The following is a 25,046-nucleotide window of genomic DNA, read 5'->3' as shown; positions in this document are numbered from 1 at the left end:
GCCTTACTCATAACATGTATTGTGGGGTATTCGTTAAACAGGCTGACTGTGAGCACGGGACAGTTAACCCTGATAGCACACGTATATCTCGGAGACGTCTATTTGACGTCTGCATTTACATCTGCAAGACGTATTTTTTAGGGTGTTTGCTCATCTGCAATACGTCTATAGGACGTTTCCTTTTAGATGTCAAATAGACGTCTATTGTCTTTAAGATGTTTATGATTTAGAATGTATGTAAAACTGACATCTGAAAGACATCTGTCAGACGTTTGTAGACAGCAGATGCTTTCCAGATCAAGAGATCTTTAACAGACATCTTGCAGACGTACGTGTGCTATCTGGGAAAACATTAAGATTATTTTAACTTACTTAATTAAAATGGAAAAATAATGAGTAATTAACAAGCTTTCACAACGAACGTGCTACAGTTTATTGTGCTGTCAAATCAACACGGGCTTATCATGCAACAATTTCGTTAAATGAATGTGCTAACAATTCATTTTACAGCATTTAGAGGCTAATATATGATGGCTATTCATTCAAGACTATTTAGCAAATCACAATCACTTCGGCTACGTTAACTTACCAATGAAATGCATCACAATTGTTTATGTTAAACAAATGTTAAACAAATAAAAATTGATTCGCATTTGATACTCGCACTCTGATTGTCATCCATCTTCGCTGGTCCTCTAATTCGGTAGCTGGCGTTGTCACTAAAAACCTAGGGTCCTAGAAATGTGGTCCTAGGACTGCGTTCCTGAAAATGCAGCCTCCGGTTTTGCAGGCAGATGCTACTCCCGCTAGGGCCAGTTGAATTGAGCTGACTTATGAGAAGTGAATCCAAGGCTGCATCCGAAAACTTAGGCAGTAGGGATGTGTATCTCATGACTCAGCCGATACGATACGCATCTCGATGCATAGCCAACGATACGATACATTAAAGATACATATGAAGAAGCACGTCAAATGTGATGCGATACGATTCACCCGTTACGATTTCGATTCGATGCAATGGAGAAAATGTGATCACTTTTAAAGCCTCGAGGCCTGTTTCATAAAACAAGTTAACCAAATAAGCCAGGCTTATTTAATTTAGTCTGACTCATTGTCAAATTATTTGTTCCAGAAAGCAATTTTAACATAGGCCTAGATCAAGCTTAGTCACTGTGGAAACATATGATGGGAAACTAGTCTAAACGAGTTTTAGTGATAACTAAACAAATATTTAATTACTACAATACCAATACCAACATCAAAAGTGCAAAAAGTTAGTCAGAAATATACATTTACACACAAACTAACCACCAAACGCAACTTTGAGACGCCATATTTATTTTTTAGCTCAACCATCACAGAATGGAACGCACAGGATTGTGGGATATCAAAGGCAGCGAAGGATCCGTTTGCTGCACGTGTCAAACTTTCAGGTGCACGCGCTCCAGAGTTAAGCCTCGTTCAGACTGTCAGCCCAAATCTGATTTTTGTGCCAATCCGATTGAAATCCGATCATATTTAAATAGTGAACTGCAACGAACTACATGAAATCCGATTTGTGCAAATCTGTTTTGAGCTACATTCGTATGTGGTTTGGAATCCTAATCAAATAGCATTTCTGGAAATCCTTTTCAGTCTGACCGGTCAGATTGGATTTAGCGTAGCTTTTTCACGTCCTCACGCCACGTAAAACGTAAACACGTCAGATGTTTTTGTAGAAAACATGCTGAACACCTTTGCAGAAACAAGCTTGTGTCGTTGCGAAGTGCAAGTCAAGCGGGGAAAAAAAACTATATACTGCTAGTATACGTACCTCTTTGTGTTTTGAAAAAAAACAACAACAAAGTAGCGGAGACGGCAGCACGGAATAAAGCCGCGCATTCAAGCTTACTGCGTTTCTGCCACTGCCTCACAAGATGAAATATAATACTACAGCTCAACCGCGACAACATCTGTATTGCTGTTACTGTTGTTTTTAGCATAAGCATAACAACGCAACGACATTACCATAGAAACCAATGCACATTAAGTAAAAACGAAAGAGTGTTTATGGACGCACAAATCGGATATGAACAGTTGCGATATGCTGTGTGGAAAGTCAGTTATTCAAATCAGATTCCGTCCGGATATATGCATAAAATCGGATTTGGGCTGACAGTCTGAATGAGGCTTAAATCACAAACTCTGGTTCAAACTCTGAGTTGACAGAACATTTATATAGAGTTTGTGAGCCTGCTGAACCTGGGGGCTGTTTCATAAAACAAGTTTACCAAATAAGCCAGGTTTATTTCAGTTAGTCTGACTTATTTTGAACCAAATCAAATGATAATAAACTGAAATAAACCTGGCTTATTTGGTAAAGCCCCCCTGATCTGAACCAGGTTGGATTTGTTTGGTTTTGTCAACTCTAAACCTACTCTGAAACTCTGAGTTTATTCAGTTAGCTTCATGCAACAGGCCACGGGTCATGCAGTCTGTTAGCTCACCTCATCTCCCAAGTCTTGGTCAATTTCAATTCCAACTTTTTCAAATTCAAATTAAATTTCAAACTTTATTTGGTGAAACTTAACGATTCAAATATAATTTCAGTGCTCAAAGCAACATTCATCATGCAGTTTGATAACGTTTCCCACTTATGAAGTTGTGATTACAAGTTTGTCACATTCAAGTGCTTTATTGTCGGAAAGAATAAAATGTTGCATCCCATTGGTTGGCAGCCATATAAACTTGGTGCTTCTCAAACAGAAGGCTGCCTCCTACAGAAGCTGCATTTTCTGGCTGCCACGTCACCAAAAAATACTCAGCTTTGTTGTCGATTCTGGAATTTCGATCAAATACATGCCTATTTTATTGTTTATAAAACCATACAATATGCTTCAAATGATTGTTCATTATATAAATATGCACTAACCCATATTTCTGTAAAGTACGTGTTAAATCTAGTGATAAGGTTTTGAAATCGCTCATTTATGAGTGCTGATCAAAAATATAAATATGCAGTACTTTAATGATAAGACAAGGTGATGCAGTTGTAATAAAGAATAGCACATGTGGTGTTGCAGCTTTGAGGCAAAACCATCATGTCTAGTCATGATGATAATTAAAGGATTTTCATTTGAATCAACCTTTGTTTTTTTTCTCCATTGAATGTGTACAGTTTCTCATGTGATAGCATCTAATTTAATTGATTTTATTTAAGCCAAAAAATATTAAATTATACATTAGGTTACAGTAATAAAATAACATTTAAAAGTTAGATCAGGTAGCTCCCATAACATTTGCAGGTTACCACTTCTTAATTGTGTACTATAAATTCAGTGTGTTCTTTCTTTGCCCTCATCGTGCTCATTTTGGTCACTTGAGGCCACCCTCTTTTGAGGCTGTGCCCCAACCTGGCCCCCCATTTAAAATGCTGTAGACACGTCCCTGCCTCCCGAGTCTTTGGGTTGGAGTCCTTTGTTCTTGTCACGTGACCACTTCCCAGATCAGTATCTTGTAATGTTTTATTATATTTAGGAATTATCAAAGTGAACAGATAAAGTTTAAAGCATTAGCCAACTCTTCATTACCACATTCAATGTTATGGAAAAGAACCATGATGACAAATTCACACATTTATAAATTGTAAGAAATAAAGCTACAATTTAAGACTAGCAACTCATCCAATAACTGCAAGAGTGAAAAAAACAAACAAACTTGTTTGTAAGGAAGGTTGGGTATTATGAAATTATTTCTGTATCCATGACTGTCACAATGTCACATCTTGTGACAAAAGAATGAATGACTCAGACCTGAAGACTCCAGAGATGAACTAATCATTTATGTTTCCTGTACTGAACCATAAGATGTTGCGAATGTGCAGTCAACACAAAATGAACGAATCACTCTCTGAGACAACTCGTTGTTCCTAAATCATATTAAAGATTCGTTCAAAATGAATGGATCGTTCAAGAATGACCTGTCACCACTAGTTTTACCTTTTCTTCAAGCAAGATGAATTTTAGTCTCGCACGTAGACAGAAAATAGCTTCCGTGTTGCAAAATTACATGGATTGTTCCAAACAAATCCATGAGTAGCGTGTCTGGGTACATATTTAGTCCTGCTGCAATTTGCAAAGTATCACATTTAATCTACTGATTAAACTGTTTGTTGTGTCTGTTGGTACAGTGTGAAATTGCCTTTAGATGGTTACTTCAGAACATTAAATAAGTGTTTCAACTGTACCTAACATGGGTACAAATGGAATAAAAAAAAACTATGAGCTAACTGTGGAAAATATCAACTAAAAAGTATTTTTGATCATAATTTCTTTAAAAAAAAAAAGACTAGTTAATCTAAAAGTAAAAAGTGTTCCAGCTGTACTCGGTCTACCCTACTAATGATATAATGCGCAGATCGCAAGCCACAGACTACAGTATTACGTAGGGTTGGGAATCGCAGGGCACCTCACGAAGAAATAGCCGTTCACATCGCGTCTTTTGCGAGCTCAGGTTCGTTATTTCAAATGTAGATGTGCGGCAAGCACACACACTGCACACTTCTGCGCCGCATTGTGGCTCTGACAAGGTTTTGTTTTGTCCTCCCATGCCATATGTACAGATTTATGTTTCTGCCGGTCGGTGCCCACTGTTCACACTGCATAACGCGCACTTGTAATATCTGAGAGAGAGGGAGAGGTTAGGCTACTCATGAACTGAATGTGCGCTCTGCAATAATAACACACACATACACACATATATATATATATATATATATATATATATATCACACATACAGTGGGTACGGAAAGTATGCAGACCCCCTTAAATTTTTCACTCTTTGTTATATTGCAGCCATTTGCTAAAATCATTTAAGTTCATTTTTTTCCTCAATGTACACACAGCACCCCATATTGACAGAAAAACACAGAATTGTTGACATTTTTGCAGATTTATTAAAAAAGACAAACTGAAATATCACATGGTCCTAAGTATTCAGACCCTTTGCTCAGTATTTAGTAGAAGCACCCTTTTGATCTAATACAGCCTTTTTGGGAAAGATGCAACAAGTTTTTCACACCTGGATTTGGGGATCCTCTGCCATTCCTCCTTGCAGATCCTCTCCAGTTCTGTCAGGTTGGATGGTAAACGTTGGTGGACAGCCATTTTTAGGTCTCTCCAGAGATGCTCAATTGGGTTTAAGTCAGGGCTCTGGCTGGGCCATTCAAGAACAGTCACGGAGTTGTTGTGAAGTCACTCCTTCGTTATTTTAGCTGTGTGCTTAGGGTCATTGTCTTGTTGGAAGGTAAACCTTCGGCCCAGTCTGAGGTCCTGAGCACTCTGTAGAAGGTTTTCGTCCAGGATATCCCTGTACTTGGCCGCATTCATCTTTCCCTCGATTACAACCAGCTGTCCTGTCCCTGCAGCTGAAAAACACCCCCACAGCATGATGCTGCCACCACCATGCTTCACTGTTGGGACTATATTGGACAGGTGATGAGCAGTGCCTGGTTTTCTCCACACATACCGCAAACTCCATGCGGGTTTTCATGTGTCTTGCACTGAGGAGAGGCTTCCGTCGGGCCACTCTGCCACAAAGCCCCGACTGGTGGAGGGCTGCAGTGATGGTTGACTTTCTACAACTTTCTCCCATCTCCCGACTGCATCTCTGGAGCTCAGCCACAGTGATCTTTGGGTTCTTCTTTACCTCTCACCAAGGCTCTTCTCCCCGATAGCTCAGTTTGGCGGACGGCCAGCTCTAGGAAGGGTTCTGGTCGTCCCAAACGTCTTCCATTTAAGGATTATGGAGGCCACTGTGCTCTTAGGAACCTTAAGTGCAGCAGAAATGTTTTTGTAACCTTGGCCAGATCTGTGCCAGTTCCTTTGACCTCATGATTCTCATTTGCTCTGACATGCACTGTGAGCTGTAAGGTCTTATATAGACAGGTGTGTGGCTTTCCTAATCAAGTCCAATCAGTATAATCAAACACAGCTGGACTCAAATGAAGGTGTAGAACCATCTCAAGGATGATCAGAAGAAATGGACAGCACCTGAGTTAAATATATGAGTGTCACAGCAAAGGGTCTGAATACTTAGGACCATGTGATGTTTCAGTTTTTCTTTTTTAATAAATCTGCAAAAATGTCAACAATTCTGTGTTTTTCTGTCAATATGGGGTGCTGTGTGTACATTGAGGAAAAAAAATTAACTTAAATGATTTTAGCAAATGGCTGCAATATAACAAAGACTGAAAAATTTAAGGGGGTCTGCATACTTTCCGTACCCACTGTATATAGCAGTAAAGCCAATACAGTGGCTGGACATCTGTTTATTCTTCGGTTCCTTGTGCTTCCCCATATTCATAGAGAACGCGGTTCATGGAACTTGCTCAGAGTCCGAGCGCTTTGGAAAGCTGGAAATGGCACAGCCGTGATTTCCACGCATTTTTAGATGCTGTGAACAGGGAAATCTATTTAGAGCACCTTATTGTATTAATTAAAATATCGATATTTGGCGCCAGATATCGATTCTCATATCGAATGGAGAAGGATTGCGATATATCGCCATATCGATTTATTGTCCCACCCCTAGTATTATGACATGGAGCGTATTGTGCATTGTTTGAGTATTAGTCTACTGTCCTGTCACTAACTCATGCATTCTTGATGAAGACCCTACTCAATACGTGTTTTGCAAGGTTCCCCTTTCTGTCAAACATGTTTTATTAGACTGTCCAGCTTTTAATGTATGTAGAAAACTCTTTTATGAAGTGAATTCACTTAAAGAGTTATTTAGTAAATTTTGCCAGAAAAAGTTTTAGAACTGTTTTTTTTTAATCATATGTTAATGTAAAAAATATTTTGTAAAACTGTATAACTTGTGTTTGTTTGTTTGCTGGTTTTTATTGTATTTGTTATACAATGTATTTTTTTTTAAATAATTTTTGCCGTGAAAATAGCCTAAGATGCTGACATGGCATTAAATAAATTTAGGGCTGCTTGATTATGACAAAAATCATAATCACGATTATTTTGGTCAATATTGTAATCACGATTATTTAACACTATTATTAGTGGGCCATATAACCAAAATAAAATTTTAATGGAAGTCTAAATATTAGAGGTCGACCGATAGTGGATTTTACCAATACCGATTGCTAGGTTATTTGCTTCTATTTTTTTAACACTTGATAATTATCTAATCCAAAAAAAAAAAAAAAAGTTATTCACACACCGGGCAAAAGCGCAGCGCTGCGTCTAGGAGAACTCAGAGGTATCACACACACACACACACACACACACACACCAGACGCTTTGCGTTCAAATCAAGACTTTTCTGAAGAGAGCAAGGGTGGACCAGTTTATATAGGTACAAAAGTTTTGAAAGGTACGAAAAGTTACATTACAAGGCAGGCCCATTTCAGTAACAAGGAAGTTTTTTTTAATATTTCCAGACTTTAGAGCCACAAAAATACAAATGTTTTGCTGAAAAATGCACAATACATAATTTATAGCCTAGGGTGAAGTCATTATGTACATTCCAACGATTTGGGACAAATATAATGTAATTTAATAGAAAAAAACATGTGAATGGTGCTCTGTTCAGCGGCAGGCTTTTCTGTCGGCTGTATTTAAACGCGCGTCTGGAGTTTCCCGCTCTGTGCAGCGCGCAGTGTCACGTGTCAAAATAAACAACACGTGCTGTTAGTGATTTCCGCCTCTAGAGGCCGCTCTTGTACTGTATAATAGGGCTGTAAGATTCCGAAATTTTTGGAATCGATTCCGATTCCGATTCCTGGTACTGGAATCGATGGGACTTGTTGTTTTTTAGATCGAAGGAACCTAATCTCGCCATGACTGCAAGATATAAAGGTCGTAGAAAGTATCCTTCTCATAATATGAAGCTTTATTTGTAAAAAAAAAAATTACAATAAATTTCTATAGCTATGATTGATTCTTAAATTGCAATTTTGTCTGCTTTGCCCGTGAAATTAGTCATAGCTCACTGCTCAGCAAGGACATGCATTTATCGCATAAACTGAACAAGACATGAAGTGGCTAAAATAAATGTGCACAGTTCAGCTGAATGAATCAAGTTTTCTTTGACTGTATGCTTTGGATAAAATTAACAAACTGTACATTGAAACAAAATAACCAGAACATTAACAATAACACTGATAGCGCTCGTGGTTTATCTGTCAATCAGATGCTCGGCCACTGATCTATGCTTGTGACATTTTCTTTTAGAATTATCTTTGGCTGATAAAAATAAAAATAGAATTTTAGATGGAAATAAGATCCTCAATCACGTCATGATCTATTCTGCCGTGCAGAGCTCAAAATTGTGGACAACATAAGCCAGTTCCACCGTAAAATAACCCTGTATGTATATATATATATATATATATATATATATATATATATATATATATATATATATATATATATATATAATTTTATTTTATTATTTTTTTTTACTGGTTCATTAAAACTATCCGAAAGAAACTTCTAATCACTTTTAGCGAGCATGAGGCGAAGGGTAAATATAAAAATGAAATAGATCTTTTATATATATAAAATAATCTTTTATCACAACTCTCGTAATTACCGCTTTTATCGAGCATGAGGTGAATGGTGCTTCTCAAACGGAAGGCTGCATCCTCAAATTATGATGATGCAGTACCGACTCGTTTTCTTTCAGTTTATTTTCGTGAATTTAAATGTGTGCAGCCTTCGTAGGATGCAGTCTTCCGTTTGAGAGGCTCCCATAGATAAGCTTTGTTGAACTGAAAAAAGCTCTGAATGAGGAGTCGATTCCTCTTGATGGAATCGATTCCAACCTTTGGAATCGACTCTCGATTCCCAACGCCTCGGAATTAAGGAATCGATTCTTTTTGGAATCGATTCCCAGCTCTACTGTATAATGCCAATGGACCCTTCTCAGCCACTCCAGCAACGGTTGAAAACCAGAAAACTATCGGCATGGATTTTTGCCGATAACTGATAGTCGGGGCAATCAACTATCGGTGCCGATTAATCGGCAAAACCGATGAATCGGTCGACCTCTACTAAATATTCAGTAGATAAATAAACAGCCTACTGTAGAAACGGAGTAATCAAATGTAAAATAAAACATCATAGTCTTCACTGTAAGAATGAAACTTTCTTTGTTTCTTACAAATGACCTTCTGTGAAGAGCAGTGAGTGATTTTCTCTTTGTCTTTTGTTGTTTGATTAATATTAAGCACACAGTCGGCAGCAGGAATAGCCCGCTGTCACTTTAAGAGCCGCAGAGATCCAATTTAACTGTTACACACGTGTTTTCATTCTCATCTGTTTACATTCATTTATATAATGTGAATAATCACTAAGCACCGCATTTTGACACATTTTTTTTGTGTGTATTTGACCGTTTAGGCGCTTATGTTCAGCTAAAAGATGACTTTACATGTCCGTGCTCTGCTCTGTCTCTGAGCGCATACACAGATATCCCCCTGAGGAACAGCGCAAGTTCTCTTTCGCGCTTTTAAAAACATTAATAAATCTATTCAACTTTAATAACTCAAGCACGTCCCATTTTGCAAAAGTCACGTTACATGATTTTACTAATTTACACGTTAAAATGGGCTTTTATGGAGGAGTGAAAGCGCACTGCTGGAAAGGGGGCGGAATTGGGCGCAATAATCGTTTTATCTCGATTATGTTTTCATAATCGTTGGAGGTCGAAATCGAAACTGAATTTAGATTTAATTGCACACCTCTATTAAATGTATACTACTACTACTACTACTGTCCTGTCCATTCTGAAGAGAGCAAGGGTGGACCAGTTTATATAGGTACAAAAGTTTTGAAAGGTACGAAAAGTTACATTACAAGGCAGGCCCATTTCAGTAACAAGGAAGTTTTTTTTAATATTTCCAATCTCACCAAATCATTTATTCATGACCTACATTAGTCTGTCATTTTTCCAAATGTTTTGCACAGTACAAGCGAGTCACCAGACTTGAAATATTCTAATGAATAATTGGCTGTAGGCCTATTATTTTAAATTATAAAGGCAAAAACAACATTACAAAAGTAGACAATATGTGAAATAGTCAAATCTGTGCTCATTTGACACATTTAAATGCATAGTATGTAATCAGTGAGGGGAAAAAAATAGTGATCAGTGGTGTAATAATTGAGGGGAGATACAATTTTTATTCATGTCACGCAGAGAGAGAGTAAGTGGGAATTGTTCTTACTGTTATTGACTCTTTATGAATTCTGTAGCTGCAGAAATCTGAAAAATGCACATTATAATCTTCCAACCTAGTGAAGTCAGTATGTACAAAACTTGGTCCGAAACGATTAATACATCCTCCAAAGTCGATGTAGGTGCCGCCGACAGATGCCGAGTGGCGCCATCTGTGTGTGTATGTAGTGGTGTACAATCTGCATTGTAAATAATCTCCAAACTAACACCGTGTTTACACCGGACACGAGCAGTGGGGCGTGACAAACTATAACTTTTATAGAACCCATTATAATCAGTGATACTGTCTACACTGTCTACAAAAAGCTGTTGCGGCGCAACGCATGTAGACATGGTGTAAGAAATAATTTTCTCCAGTCCTCATTTATTGCCTGGTTGAACAGTGTGCGACTCTCTTTGGTTTGCTAATGTTAGAGTCTCCTGGTCGAAGGACATAATTTATGAATCATAACCCACCAAATTGGCTAGTGCGTTGATGTTACCCACCATGGTTGGTTATAACATTTGACGGGGGTTAATTTCATCGTCTCATGATGACCAAAGGCACTTTTCCACAGACTGTTTTCCTTATATTTACCATGGGTGCCAATATTTCTGGAGGGCACGATGTGTGTGTAATATTATCTTTGCCACAAAGATGACTTATGGATTTGATCATAATTGTCATTGAAAGCTCAAATGTTTGTCTAAAACAGAAATGTTGTCTTTAGTAATATTTTAAGCTCATCATGGATATAGATGAGAAACATGTTGTTGTTGCAAGTAGGCTGTGTTTATCAAATACCAGTATTAACTTTGCTTTTGCTCATTTGTGCAGATGCTGTGTCATTTATTTACTTCTGCATCTAACAGGCAAAGGTTAGTATTCACAGACCTCAGTTAAGTTATTTGGTATCTGTTGATGTATTTTATGTTTGGTGCAGTTTGCTTTGTTGCCATTTACTTCCTAAAGTTCAGTTGTTACTCTTTTCCCCAGTGTCTCTGCAGGACTCTGCAATTGAGTTCAGTCGTGTTGTTGGAGACTCCATCATCTTGCCATGCATCTATGTGAAGCAACAGCCAAGTACTGATGTAATGTGGCGGCTCAATGCAAGCATAAAAGTGTTGAATATTATAGATGGAAAACCCTCAACAGAAAAGCAGGATGGATTATTCAAGAATCGAACAGAAAGTTTCCCTTCAGAGTATGCAAAGGGAAACTACTCGGTTGAACTGAAAGATCTAAATTTGACTCATGCAGGAATCTACACTTGTTTTTTACAAAAGTCAAACGAGGAAAAGAAGATGCAGCTTTTTGTCAAAGGTACATGGAATCCTTGTTTGATAAATTATGATTTTAAATTGCACACCACAGTAATAGCAGTATGTTATATCTATACAACACTAATAAATTAGCAAAATTGCTTCTCTCTACCAAGTGTGCCAGACACTTCCTGAAAATTGAAGCCAAAACATTTTGATCACCCCCTGGTGGCTGGCTGCAGTATAGGTCATTAACCTCGCTACGAATGGGACATGAGGCTAAATAACTAAATAATCTAATTATACTTCAAATAAAGTTTTCCCAAAGATGGATTCCATCATTTTAGGTAGTTCATGCCACACTAATGTATGTTTGTTTTTCTAATAAGTTTCCTTTTAATTAGTTATTTGATGCTATACAAGCGTGGTGCGTTGTCATGATTGTGGTCTTGCAATTAGGTCTGCGGGAGTTTGGGTGGGACTTTGATACCGTGGGTCCACCTCACGACCACTACTGCACAGTATCGGGCTCCAAATGAATCACTACTGTGCAGACTCGGCCATGCTGAGATGTTTTGGCTTCACATTTCTATAGTGGAAGGAAGTAGAGATGTGTTGTCCATCTTTTAAAAAAAAAATCTATGCTTTCTACATTATACCTTTTTTTTTTTTCTTACAGAAAAGCTTGATAAGCCAACAGAAAAGCCTGAAATACCAACTCAAAAACAAAAAAACTCATGTATGGAAACGGAGTCACTGAAGATTCTGACTTTCCTAACTGCTCTACTGGTATTTACTCTGCACCTTATCTGAGATCTGCTTCCAGTGCCTGTTACATTTGGTAGCATTTAGTGATAGTGACTAGCTGGGATTGCTGTTGACACTCTATGCTTTAGGTTTTATTCTCAATCTCAATCAGTTATTTTATTGTTGTTTTAGAAGTTATATGTTTCGTACTCATTATGTTTGGACCACTGGATCACACACATGCTATCAGCCTTGACTTGAGTTCCGTTGACATGTTGGTGATGTGTATTATTAGGGTATAATATGATATGTTTTATTGGGGACCAAGAACCACTATTGTATCTGTTAGTGTTCTAACCTTAACTAGGGATGGCTCTCTATCACTTTTTCATGTCCAATACCAATACCACAGCTTTGAGTATCTACCAATACTTTTGATGTCGTTGATACATTTTCATAGGAGTCATTCATGTAGTTTTACCAAACTTGAAACGCTGAATCCTAACCACGACTGTGTCATATCAGTTTCTTAAGTCTTCATTTTCATCAGTGTTTTTGCCGTTAATGTGCTTGGCCCTTTAACCACCACTTCCATCTGTATTTGATATTGTATTTGTGTTTACATTTGTTTGGTTTGCTTGTTTTGTCTCTGTATCAAGTGCAATGTTAAATTTACAAATTCAGTACAACATAGTTATAATATATGCAATTAATTGCAGATTAATGTCAGTGTAGTTTTTGAAACATTACAGCGATGAAGAAAAATGCACTTGCTGTACCTGCACTGACTGACATGCTCACACAAACTGCATGCACGGAAAGCAGACTTTCAGACACAATCAAGAATTCAGTGCTCTTTAACAGCTTTTTGCATTTCATTGGTCATATATATATATATATATATATTTAGCTAAAATACATTGATTGCAACCACTTGTTTTTTTTTTAGTAAATTCAATGAATCATTTTTTTTTTCAGTGTATTTGGGGGGTAAAAGCAAACAAACCAAAAAACTGATTTCAAAGAGTTAAAACACAGGTTATGCACAAATTTAAAACGCAGTTTATTTAAATTTAGCTAAAATACATTGATTGCAACCACTTATTTTTTTTTTAGTAAATTCAATTAATCTTTTTTTTTTTCAGTGTATTTGGGGGTAAAAGCAAACAAACCAAAAAAAACAGATTTCAAAGAGTTAAAACACAGGTTATGCAGTGTTTGGTTTACATTTGATTATATATATTTTTTATTTTTTTATTTTTATTTCTGTATTTCGTACAAATAACTACTTACCCATCTTGAAGTATCATGAAGTAACATATCATGAAGTAAGTTGGTCATGTTGCATACCAGTAGTAGTATTGAACACACAAGTAATTTTATCTGTGTTTATTTTGTGTTATCTTTGAAGTGTTCATTTTTGTAACAATATGCTAAAACATTAAAATAAATATATATATATATATAAAATTCTGTGGTGTTCTCAATCCAGATCTGCGCAAACTGATATATTTTAACATTAAATGAAAAGGTGTTATTGTTACATGCATTTGGAGGTTTTCTCACTGGTTACCTATCCTGCAGAAAATACCTATTGACTGTATAAAGCCAACAAATATGAATTTCAGAAATTTTATAAGATTTTATAATTGACAAGAAACAGTCTTTTTCTTTGTGATAATGTGTGTCATGTATATTATTAGTAACATTATGTGTAAGGTACATTATTTGTTGCTGTACTGTAACATTTTAGACATATTGATAGTACCTACTGGTGGGATCCCCAAATTGCAAATGCACAGATTTTCTCACAACTCCTTATTTGAACATGTGGTAAGTGATATTGTGATTTTGGCTAAATTATATACATAAGTGCAAATTCCTTCAAACCACTGCAATATCGTTCTATTCCCAAATTAATTGGTGTTTTACAGATCATTAAAATGTATGCAAAACAAAAGGCTCTTATGTCATACTTTGTTTGTTTGTCTTGTAGTTTAAATGTAAAAATTTTGATAACCTTTAAATATACCTTTAAAATACAACTGACTCCAACCTGACCCCATATGATGTCAATTTAACTAGAAAAAGGGATGAATAAATAAAAGTGCTGTGTGAGCATATGTTCATCTCTGACTTCCCCTCTGGTCTGTGTGGTCGATTTTCATCTAAAGCTCAGTAGTGTTTCCGCTCACAGTACGAGATGTTTGAATGATGACAGTATAGAAGATATTCATCTGGATCAGACGATGAGGATCATACAGCTTCACATCTGTGAGTTTATCATGTCATATTTGATTAAGCTTGGTTATCAAGATTAATAAATGTGTTTTTCTTTCTCTCATAGATCTGTTGATGTGGTCTCAAGCCACAGAGAGTGTAACAAACACAGCAGTAACTTTAGGAGCTGATGTGAATATAAGCTGTGATCTTGATATAGAGGAGATTTACTGGTACAGACACAAATCACCAGATCCTCCAGTGCTTATCTTACGCACGTATGATAGCACGTATGAAAAAGCTAAATATGAAAACAGCATCTTTGAAGACAAATACTCGGTGAAAACTAACAGTTGGCTGTTCATCAGAAATATCAGCACTGATGAATTAGGAGTTTATTATTGTGTCAAAACTAGTGAACCACAAAAATTCAGCAACGGCACCAAAATCTACATCAGCGGTGAGTTATTTCCTCATTTCAAATATTTTAAATCCATAAGATGGATTTGTTTTCTATATTAAATATATATTGTGTTAAACATAATCATTAAAAAAAAAAAAAAATACATTCATAACTAATAATTTGACAGTTTCAATGTTTTGTTAAAGATTGAAATTGTGTAAAGAATAATTTAATTAAAAATCTATCAATTTTACAGATTCAGTCCATGGGAATCAGACAGAATCATGTGATGATCCACAACCGGCGATACCGTGGAGAAACTTGACCATCACATCTGCCCTGTTCAATGTGCTTTTGATCATCGCACTGATAGGTTTGTCATTTTTTAATCTTATGTTTAAGTGAAGGTCTTTTTGAACTTACTAGAAGTAGACAAACTCTAAATCTATACAAATATAACTGTACTTCCTTAGTTTATATATTTATTTATTTTTACTTTCACAAGTTGTTATGATACAGTAATTCTTCATTTACTGTCATTTCAGGTTTGGGAAACCGCTACCTTCAGTCAAGAAGACTTAAAAATATATCAGAGAACCCTCAAAGTACTACAGCAGCTCAATACTCAGTTGATTCACAGGTAATTGTTTTTAATGAGCTTAATTAGCTTTTTCAAATAATATATTCAAGATCCAATATTTGAATTATCTGAATTGTGTTGCACTAAAATATTCACACACGACATGTTGTCTTATGAGGTTTTCCGCAATACTAATTGGTCGGGTTGTGACAAATAATTTTATGTATTGACCACTAAAATACAGTATATATTTGACTGTTGTACAATGCACTAGTCAGGGTTATTAAAGTAAAATAAAACTAACTAAAACCTTTACTTTAACTTAAACTTATTTTATTTCAGCTAGTAGAAATATTTCTAATTTTAGTTTAACTTTATGTAAAATAACTAAAACTAAAATAAAATGAATAAAAACTGTATAGACAATACTACTACTATTAATGACAAAAACAAAATAAAAATAATAAAGAATTAATAACTATTATGAAAATTAAAATGGAAAATACAAAATTAAAAACTAGTTCAAACGATTAATAAAGGCTACAATAGTATCTTTATGATACTAAAATAACACTGGAGCTAGTTTCATGTCTCTCATAATTTGGTGCCCTCTTTGTCAGATAATCGTAAGTCATTTGTCAAATCGCTATTTCGTGTCCATTTATTCATTTATTTGGTAATATGTTCTGTGATTATTGCAAAATAAACCTATTCAGAATGATGCAAGACCCCTCATGACTGGCTGACTGTACACTATTCCTTACATTCATTGTTCATATCTTAATATTTCAGTATGCTGCAGTTGATTTTTCCATGCAGCCCAGTGAAAACAGGCCTTGCCAGGAGCAGCAGAGCATCTACTCTCTTCTACAGCCAATAAAAAGTACGAAGTAATATTTTAAATATAATTTAAATATAAAAATATATATTAAAGTTTGTTTAACACTACTGTACTTCCATTTGTGGGATTTCAAAGTTTGACGTGTTATTCAAAAATGTTTAAAATAGTAAAAATAAGTGAATGTGTCTAAACGTTTGACTGCTGTTGTTTAATATTTATAGCAAGTTGCAGAGCATTGAACAGAAAGATGAATTGAGATCAGATTTGAAACAAAGTTGAATTAAATCTGTTGACAAGATTACTGGATTTAAGATCTTATAAATATTCAGTGCAACGGAAACTTGCGCTTGTATGAATTCAGACAGTTCATAGTAACGATCAGTTCTGAGGTGATTTGTCACATTACTTAAACTTGCAAAGTTCCTCATGAAAAGTATAATTAATATTATTACTGGTCGAAAATAAAATGCTAATGTAGCGGACACTGGGGCTAATTGGCACAGAAGGAAGTGGTCGCAAGAGTTGTTTCTCTGTAAATATAAAGTTTATTGGTGTGTTAGACTTGTGGCTTAACTGTGAGGCTGAACTGTGTTCTCATTGCAACAATATTTTGTATGTTTTTTGTTTGTTACCATGTATATGTTTGCTGCTATGTGAATTGTTATAAGCAGATAAGCATTGTGGTAGATGTAATGCTCTTGTCTGTTATGAAATGTCCCAGTTTTGAATAGAGATCTTGCTTTTACAGCTCTTGTTTCAGACTAGCAGTGAGTTGCATGTAAACCACAAGGCAGTGAGGTTTCTTGGAGCTGAAGCAGCTTCTCAAGTAGTTTCATGAAACATTGTGCAATGAATAATCCTTAATCTTGAACCATACAACACATCTGCTAGCAGTTCTGAAAATAAAATTCCTTCTTTGCATTGTATTTCACTATTCAGCTGATTACATTAAGACTTTCTGTTTTCAGCACTCAGCTAATGGTTTGTGTTTCATAGAGATTTCACTTACACAGGAACAACTTTCAAAAAAATAGATTTTTTGACTCTCTTATTAATAGTTTTAAATATTTTTGTACGTGTTAAAACGTCCAACTTCTGCACAGCTTTTTGTTGTGGTTAACAAACAGCGTGGTTTTTTTTTGCAAATGAACTTCTCCACAGTTTGGCCACTTGACTGACAGCTCTCTCAGTGAGTGTATTTCTAGACCAGGGTAGATGTATGCTCACTTTTAAGTGTATGAAAGCAAAGCTGCAAGGCATAGACATACAGTCTTTGTAATGGCATGCACTGTACAAGTCCTAGATCACATGCAATTTAAAACTTTTTGTCTACTGAAAAAAATTTTATGCAAATATTTCACCAGATAAACAATTGGCTTGTTATACAACGGTACAATTTATTGAAGGCTTCTATCCCTCATAACCTGTCAGAAATGAAATATGCTCTATACTGTATGGCTGCGCTCACCCCTATGGGGTAGGTTTTTGTTTTTGTCTTGTTTTTGGACTTTAATAAAGCTTATCTAACTCATTTGTGTCTTTGCCTCTGCCCGCAAAAACACCTGACACCGGACATGATAAACACCTGCATGCATCAAGCGGTTTAAACTAACCACGCGGACATGACTGGAAACAATTTAGACAAATGTATTTGAAATACACCTGAGTTTCTTTCTGTTCTGTTCTATTCTATTCTAAAAATCTTCTCAAACCAAACAAATATTTCAGGAGGAAACAAGAAACTGTTAGCATGGTTAGCATGGCCTGTTAGCACCTGCTGGTATATGTTGTAACTACATTATTTTCACATTCTTTCACATTTCTTTCTCTTTGGAGTCAAACAATGTAACTACACAAAGTGAAAGAAATACAATCCAGGCTAATTTAAATACGCTTTGAGGAAAAATGGTTTGTCTCGACTACAATTTTTGTATGCAAATTACTGACTGCCAAGAACGTAATTAAAGGTTAGTTGAATATCAAATTAGTGTTATATTGGGTCACATGGCTGTTTACTTTTACTTTTAATTTCTGAAGATTATACATATGTTAATGGTTGAGTTTTGAACATAGACACAACTTAACTTCCTCTTGTGGGAATCACCCTTTTAGTTTGAAAGTTCTGAGGTAAAGTTTCATCTCTAAAGTCGTGTGAAAGAAACCAGACTGAATCATGCTGAAGTGTCTTAACATCCTGAAGTCCATGCAGCATCTTCTCGGACTATTTCATAAATATATAGAAAATTATATGTGTGTGTGTTTGTGTTGTACTTCAGATCTGCTCATACAGTGTGGAGCAGCAGAGACTGTATCAGATTAGTTAACAGATCTGGGTCAAAATGTGTCCATAAACTGTAGTTTTAATGTAAATATGTTATTATTGAAACCAGCAGATTCTCCAGATCTGATATTACTCAATTTATCATTCTTTACTACAATAATGGATTTAGACATAGATATCCAGTATCATATGTTCATAAATATTACATTAATTTTAGAAAATTAGAAATAAATGTTGTTGCACAGTGCTGAATATGAAGATCCAGAATCATACAGTGGTGAAGTTTTTTACCCAGACTTTTACCCTCATATCTGCTCAGTTGAATGGTATTTCGATCATTAAAGGAGTTTCAAAGAGTTTATTCTTGGAAGCAAGAGGACCAGAGACAGCTTGAAACCAAATACAAAACAAAATACAAATCTACTGCAGCCTCAAGTTATGGATCTTGAACAAATTCAAGAGTTAGTGCAGGTAAACCAAGAGAAAGCATAATTAATATAACAATTTGCCAATCCAAACCGTCACTTTCTTCTGCAGAACACAAAAGGAGATATTTTTGAAGAATGTTTCAACTTTTGTCTATACAATGAAAGACAATTCATTGTCCTAAAAACAACATTGGAACATTGGACTTTCCCTGGCAAAAAAAAAAAAAAGAAAGAAAAACAACTGAGATATAGTTTTAAAAATCTTCTTTTGTGTCCAACAAACAGTTTAAAGAAGGTCCATTTAAACAGCAATGCATTTTGTTTTCAGTGCAATATTGGTTTCCTGTTGCTTTTTCAGTTTCCTGTGGTGGACCTTTCCACAGCATGTACAAGGCTTCAGTCCAGCACTTCTGCACTTCTACATCTGCTGAAATCAACAACGCTAAACCATAACTGACCTTAATGAACAATTACAGGTACTCGCCAGAAATGACTGCTGCTATTATTGTGCATTTAATACATATAGATTTGATTTCAGCTTGATTAAAAATGTTGGGTTTTCAGACAGATGTTGTATGTACAGCTGGGCTGAAATCCAAACAATACAATCCCAAAACATAGCTTTTTGAAAAAAAAAAGCACCTCAAAAGTATAGTGTCAAATGTCCTTTTTGAAAATGTTTATTCATTTCAAATCAGGTGACGTAACAAACCACAGTGTTTCGCTAACTTTCTTCACTTAGCTTACAGCAACATAGCATGGTCTCAAGCTACATCTGCACTGCTTTGCTCACCTGTGGCTAACACCTCTTTTAGTAAGTTTACCTCATGTTAAGTGTTTCGAGATGCTTGTGAAACATGTTCCACTGGTCTTGCTTATGTTACGAGTAATGAACCACAAAGTCTCACCTTTGCAAGAGAGTGTTACCTAACCAGTGTTGGACAGTAACTAGTTACAGTAATAATATTAATTTGTGCAGTAGCTAGTAATGTAACTACAATAAGATTTCAGTAATAATATTACAGTTAGCCTACCATCCATAAAAGCGCTAGTTACTTTCACCTTCTGTCCAGAAATCCAATAATTCCTAGATTTATTTTCATAATTTTCATAGAGCAGCAGGCAAGCTTGGAATATGGAAAGGCTTACATTCAACGCATAGAAATATTATACTTATTTCGTCAGGAGAAATGATGATCTGAACACCGATAAGTTGTGGCATTACTCTACTCTGGCATTACTTTTCCACCCACATCCCTCTGATCCCGATATAAAGTTTAGAAAATAAAAAATTCTTGCAAACTTATGCTGTTTCTTTTGATAATCATGAAATATAAATGTACATGAGTATTATTATATAATTAGCTTCAAGCTACACATGACAATTAATGAGGTTAGCCTAATACAACACTTTTACTTAAGTCACTATCAATCACTATTAAATGTTTGTAATAACTTCTGACTGCAATCCAATGTGCATTTTGGTCAAGCGATGAAGCAGAAATATTGTTAGTTACATTTCAGAAGAATTTTTTTGGGTAAGATTTTTACAATCAGCTACAACTTCTGTGGGGTGAGAAGAAAAAGAAATGTAGTAGAGTAACTAATTATACTGTTGCCAGAAAGTAATAAGTAACATAATATTACTTTTGAAAGGAATAACTAGCAAGGAGAAGGGCCTAATGAATTCATTTATTTATTTATTATTTATTTTTTTGAGTAATCAAGGTGTTCTATATGGCGTCATTGTAAATCATTTGTTTTATGCATTGTGAAAAATAAGATGTTTAGCATTTTTACTGTGTATTGTGCTTTGTGTGTTGTATTGAATTTTTGTAGGCTAAGAAAAGACTCGTTTGTAAGAATATTGTTTTTCTCGTTTTAACCGTCTTTCTTTTGCTAATAAATTAGAAAACCAAATCAGAGGTGTAGTGCAGGCTAGCCTACATTATTACAACGGCCTTTGCAAAATAGACGTGAAAACACTGTTATCAAAATATATTGAGAAACTTCAATAACCAGAATCACTGCTGAAGAATGGCCTTCAAAGATGTTACTTTTCTCACCGCTGGCCAGAATGGACCAATCATATACCATCACTGTATGAAGCTGTTTAAGAATATGGTTTTATAGCCTAAAGATTGATTTTCACTTATGTGTCAGTTACTGTCCTTAGAATTTATTAATGTTAAAAAAGTACACATTTGGTGTACAAATGTGTCCTGCAACAAGACAAAATCCGTACTAAAGTTTGAATGCCTCACAGTTGCGGATTCAGTTTTGTGGGCCGTCGCGCGCCCCCTGGAGGAACACCGGAGGAACACAGGAAACTGTTACATTTCCCGCCCAACGATTTGTGGGAGACAAACGAAAAGCATTTTGGGTAATTCTGAAAGATGGCGGACGACGCTGAGCAGGTATGCTTTTTTGTTTGTTTGTTTGTTTTATATACGTAAGAGAATATTTTTATTAGTTTGATAATCGCGAAGCTGAATTAAAGCGGTTGTTTTCATGTATGTCTCACCGAACACACGAGTATTTCGAGGCAGTTAATAAACAGCGTTTATATGGATATTTTCATCAGTTTATATGACTGTAATGTAATTTGCAGCAACAAACCACCAACACAGTAGAAGAGCCTCTGGATCTGATCCGGCTGAGTCTGGATGAGAGGATCTATGTGAAGATGAGGAACGACCGAGAGCTGCGCGGCAGACTGCATGTGAGAAACACACTCTCCTCCACAGACTGTGTGTCTATTGATCATGGACAGCTTACTTACTTCATTACCAGTGCAGAACAACACACTGCGAAACGAATTTAAACTCTTTTTATCTTCTAACGCTAACGACGTGCCAATAGTGAAGATGCACTGTATAGTAGATCATAATGGCTCAAAGTTGAATTACATAACGATTATTTTAGTATTATCAGTATAATATGAATTGATTTTTAGGTAAGTTGTTTTATTTATATTATGTTTTGCCTTTAAAAAAAATAGCTATCATTAATTCAATAATATTATTATTATTATTATTGAGACATTAATTATTATTAATTAATATTACTGCAGTTTTAGTACTGCAGAATTTATTTTGTTTTTATAATAGTTTATTTTGCTGCTATTTCAGTTTTATTGTTTTAGTCAACAGGATGTAGACAACAAAGTACCTATCTTTAATTTTAATTTTAATCAAACGTTTTACATAAACACACACAATTTATTTATTTAAAAAAAAAAAAATTTCCACATTAGGCCTATGACCAGCACTTAAACATGATCCTCGGAGATGTTGAAGAGACAGTGACGACTGTGGAAATCGATGAGGAGACGTATGAGGAGATTTATAAGGTAACTGCTGTTGTAATCCACATTTTTTTAAAATTTGTGTTTGTGTTCTTCTTAGTCACACAATGTCAGTAATAAATCCTAAGGGGTTTTGCATCATTTTGTTGTAAAAATCTGTGTTTAGATGGTTTCTGATAAACCTTATTTTGGCGACAAATATAAATCAATCTAAGAGCAGCAACTAAAAAAATAAAATAAATAAATAAAAATCTATAAGAATAAACAGTAGTCTAATTGTAGGATTGGGGCACTCATCCTTAATACTGAAAGAAAATTTTTTTTTGTCAATTTATTTTTAAATTAATGACACTTAATTAGATTTTTTTTAATTATATTTTATTCTAAGCCATCAAGTGTTGTGTTCAAATGCTTGTCACTTTTGTTTTGCAGTCGACGAAGAGGAACATCCCCATGCTGTTTGTTCGAGGGGATGGAGTTGTGTTAGTGGCTCCGCCGCTGAGGGTCGGATAACTTCCTTGAGTTGTACACAGCTTATCTACACAATTATGCTTTGGACTCTAAATTCTTCAAGTGGGTGGACTTTTAAGTGGATGACGTTTTTTTTTTTTTTTTTTTTGGAACCACGGAGCTGTAAATCTGTTTATTTTTCAAGATGGCTTTTCGTTTTACGTTTTGGAAACCTGTATTGGCACTTCATTTGCGCAATATGTTTTTGACTGTCATTAAAATTCTTGAAGTTCAATCTTTTTCAAATGGCTGCTGGTTTCCCTTATATAATAAAATCTTTGATTTGTCATGCAGAAACTTTTCTACAAAATATCTCCTTATGTACAATAAGTGCATCATTAACTCAACATTGAGACATTAGAACAGAATTTTTTTTGAACGATATTCTGATTGAGGTTATGATGGGATATTATAGGAGTAATTATATTTTGCAAAATGCATGTATTTTTTATAGTATGTTTTTGAAAAGTCTCCTCTCACCAAGGCTGCATTTATTTGATCAAAAAATTCAATAAGAACAGTAATACTGTGAAATATTATTAGTCGTTACATTGTAATTGGTGCTTAATTTTCAATTATTGTTAGTGAGCAAATATGTATAATGTTTCTCATGAATTCTGAACATAATTTTTGCTGCATATATGGATTTTTTGTGATTCTTTGATGAAAAGAAAGTTCAATGAAAAGTAATAATCTGAAATTAAATCTTTAGTAGCTTTATAAAAATTTTTACTGTCACTTTTGATCGGTTTAATGCATCCTTGCTGAATAAAGCGTTCTAAAGATTTGCGGCTTTTTGTTTTCGTAAGGGACACACATTTTATAATATGACAAACACACATTAACCAAAACAGCCCCCATACTGACATAGACCAATTTCTTAATTCTATACTAGAACAATTTAGAGCTGTGCTGTGGTTGATTTGAACACTTAAGGATGATATAATAAATCATACTTGAACTTTAGTTGCAAATAAACTGATTCCTGAAGAATCTTGCAGCAGCTGTGTGCAGTTTGTAGTTGATTAGCAACTATAGCCAGTAGAGGGCAGTATATGAATGGTTTATATTTGTAGAGCATGCTGGTAGTAAAGGTACATAAAAAGTGAATGTAAACTCTTGATTTATGAACAATTTTTTGCTTAAGTCATGTTGTTCAGGTCAGTTACCCGTAGTTTGATCAGACGATCCTGCTAGAGGTGCTATAGTTTTTTATAACATTTTTTTAAGGGCCTCTCTTTAGTTTACATTATTAATGTATTATTATTTTTTTATAATTAATTTATTATTATTATTTATTTATTATTATAAATGTATATGTCTGTGTGGCACTTTTATCATTAAATAATTGATAACTCGTTTAGGCTGTAGTTACTCTCGTCAGATCAAGAATCAATTTTTATTTTAAAGATGTATCATAACATCATCAAAAATGAAATATCAGTCACTATTTTTCCCACTCTCATGTCATATAAAACTTTATTTAATGATTGATTGATTGATTGATTGGAAAATACCAGGGAATAATATATATATATATGTATATATATATATATTTTTTTGTTGTTGTTGTTGTTTTTCATTTCATTTCACACCCCCCTCCCCCCAATCATAAACATGGTGCATATAAGTTAAATGACACAATTATTTTATTTAAACTTAAATCACGATAAATGATAAGAAAAAGATCACTATTGTTTTTCAGCTTCAAAACTTTTACTGTATATATTTTTTTATTTTCCCACCTGATAGCACGATGTCAGCTTTGGTCTATGGAGAAAATACTCTACTTTAAATCCGACACTGCACAAAAATGATGCATCAAAATGAATGTTGTTGTTGCTAATCACATACCCAAGGCATTAACAACAACAACAATAGGTTTGAGTCTTACCTCTCAGATAGGTCCTTAAAGGTATCTTGGAGAGCTGAGGTGTCCAAGTCGCAGCATGTAACTACTGGGGTGCCTCAGGGCTCAGTACTTGGACCACTTCTCTTCTCTGTCTATATGGCATCAGTAGGTTCTGTCATTCAGAAACATGGCTTTTCATATCACTGCTATGCTGATGACACTCAACTCTACCTCTCATTCCATCCTGATGATCCGACGATAGCTACTCGCCTCTCAGCATGTCTAACAGTCATTTCTTGCTGGATGAAGGACCATCACCTTCAACTCAACCTTGCCAAGACAGAACTGCTTGTAGTTTCAGCAAACCCATCGTTTCATCACAATTTCACCATCCAGTTAAG

The 25,046-nt window shown here is 35.2% G+C and overlaps 2 protein-coding genes and 1 long non-coding RNA gene across 4 annotated transcripts in view; all 3 read left to right on the top strand.

Moving 5' to 3' along the window:
- The window catches only part of LOC131530760 (uncharacterized), a 32,011-nt gene extending 20,703 nt beyond the window's left edge, over positions 1–11,308 (top strand). The window contains exons 2-3 of the long non-coding RNA XR_009268478.1: positions 11,052–11,092; positions 11,211–11,308. This is a non-coding gene — a long non-coding RNA (uncharacterized LOC131530760). The remainder of the gene's footprint in view (positions 1–11,051; positions 11,093–11,210) is intronic.
- Positions 11,309–12,298: 990 nt separating this feature from the next.
- Positions 12,299–21,369, top strand: LOC131530758 (uncharacterized). 2 transcript variants are annotated; one of them, XR_009268477.1, is made up of 7 exons: positions 12,299–14,497; positions 14,571–14,903; positions 15,103–15,219; positions 15,392–15,486; positions 16,219–16,309; positions 19,335–19,790; positions 21,243–21,337. XR_009268477.1 is itself a non-coding variant. In XM_058761195.1 (7 exons), exons 1-6 carry the CDS (start codon positions 14,473–14,475, stop codon positions 19,427–19,429), a joined length of 756 nt encoding a protein of 251 aa, XP_058617178.1. In that variant the 5' UTR covers positions 12,299–14,472; the 3' UTR covers positions 19,430–19,452; positions 21,243–21,369. The 2 variants fall into 2 exon arrangements, 1 of the variants encoding a protein (XP_058617178.1); XM_058761195.1 differs by having other exon boundaries at positions 19,335–19,452; positions 21,243–21,369.
- Positions 21,243–23,028, top strand: lsm3 (LSM3 homolog, U6 small nuclear RNA and mRNA degradation associated). The gene is made up of 4 exons (XM_058761197.1): positions 21,243–21,393; positions 21,588–21,698; positions 22,233–22,328; positions 22,716–23,028. Exons 1-4 carry the CDS (start codon positions 21,373–21,375, stop codon positions 22,794–22,796), a joined length of 309 nt encoding a protein of 102 aa, XP_058617180.1. The 5' UTR covers positions 21,243–21,372; the 3' UTR covers positions 22,797–23,028.
- Positions 23,029–25,046: the final 2,018 nt, after the last annotated feature.

Source organism: Onychostoma macrolepis, chromosome 22 (assembly GCF_012432095.1).
Source record: "Onychostoma macrolepis isolate SWU-2019 chromosome 22, ASM1243209v1, whole genome shotgun sequence".
Taxonomy (NCBI): Eukaryota; Metazoa; Chordata; class Actinopteri; order Cypriniformes; family Cyprinidae; genus Onychostoma; species Onychostoma macrolepis.
This window is presented reverse-complemented; position numbering and strand designations above follow the sequence as displayed.

Excerpts from the sequence above, each read along its gene's own strand:
- LOC131530758 (XM_058761195.1), top strand. The coding sequence starts at position 14,473 with ATGAGGATCATACAGCTTCACATCT. Across the intron at positions 14,498-14,570 it reads GATCATACAGCTTCACATCT|ATCTGTTGATGTGGTCTCAA; the intron begins GTGAGTTTATCA and ends TTTCTCTCATAG. Across the intron at positions 14,904-15,102 it reads CACCAAAATCTACATCAGCG|ATTCAGTCCATGGGAATCAG; the intron begins GTGAGTTATTTC and ends TCAATTTTACAG.
- lsm3 (XM_058761197.1), top strand. The coding sequence starts at position 21,373 with ATGGCGGACGACGCTGAGCAG. Across the intron at positions 21,699-22,232 it reads AGCTGCGCGGCAGACTGCAT|GCCTATGACCAGCACTTAAA; the intron begins GTGAGAAACACA and ends TTTCCACATTAG. Across the intron at positions 22,329-22,715 it reads CGTATGAGGAGATTTATAAG|TCGACGAAGAGGAACATCCC; the intron begins GTAACTGCTGTT and ends TTTGTTTTGCAG.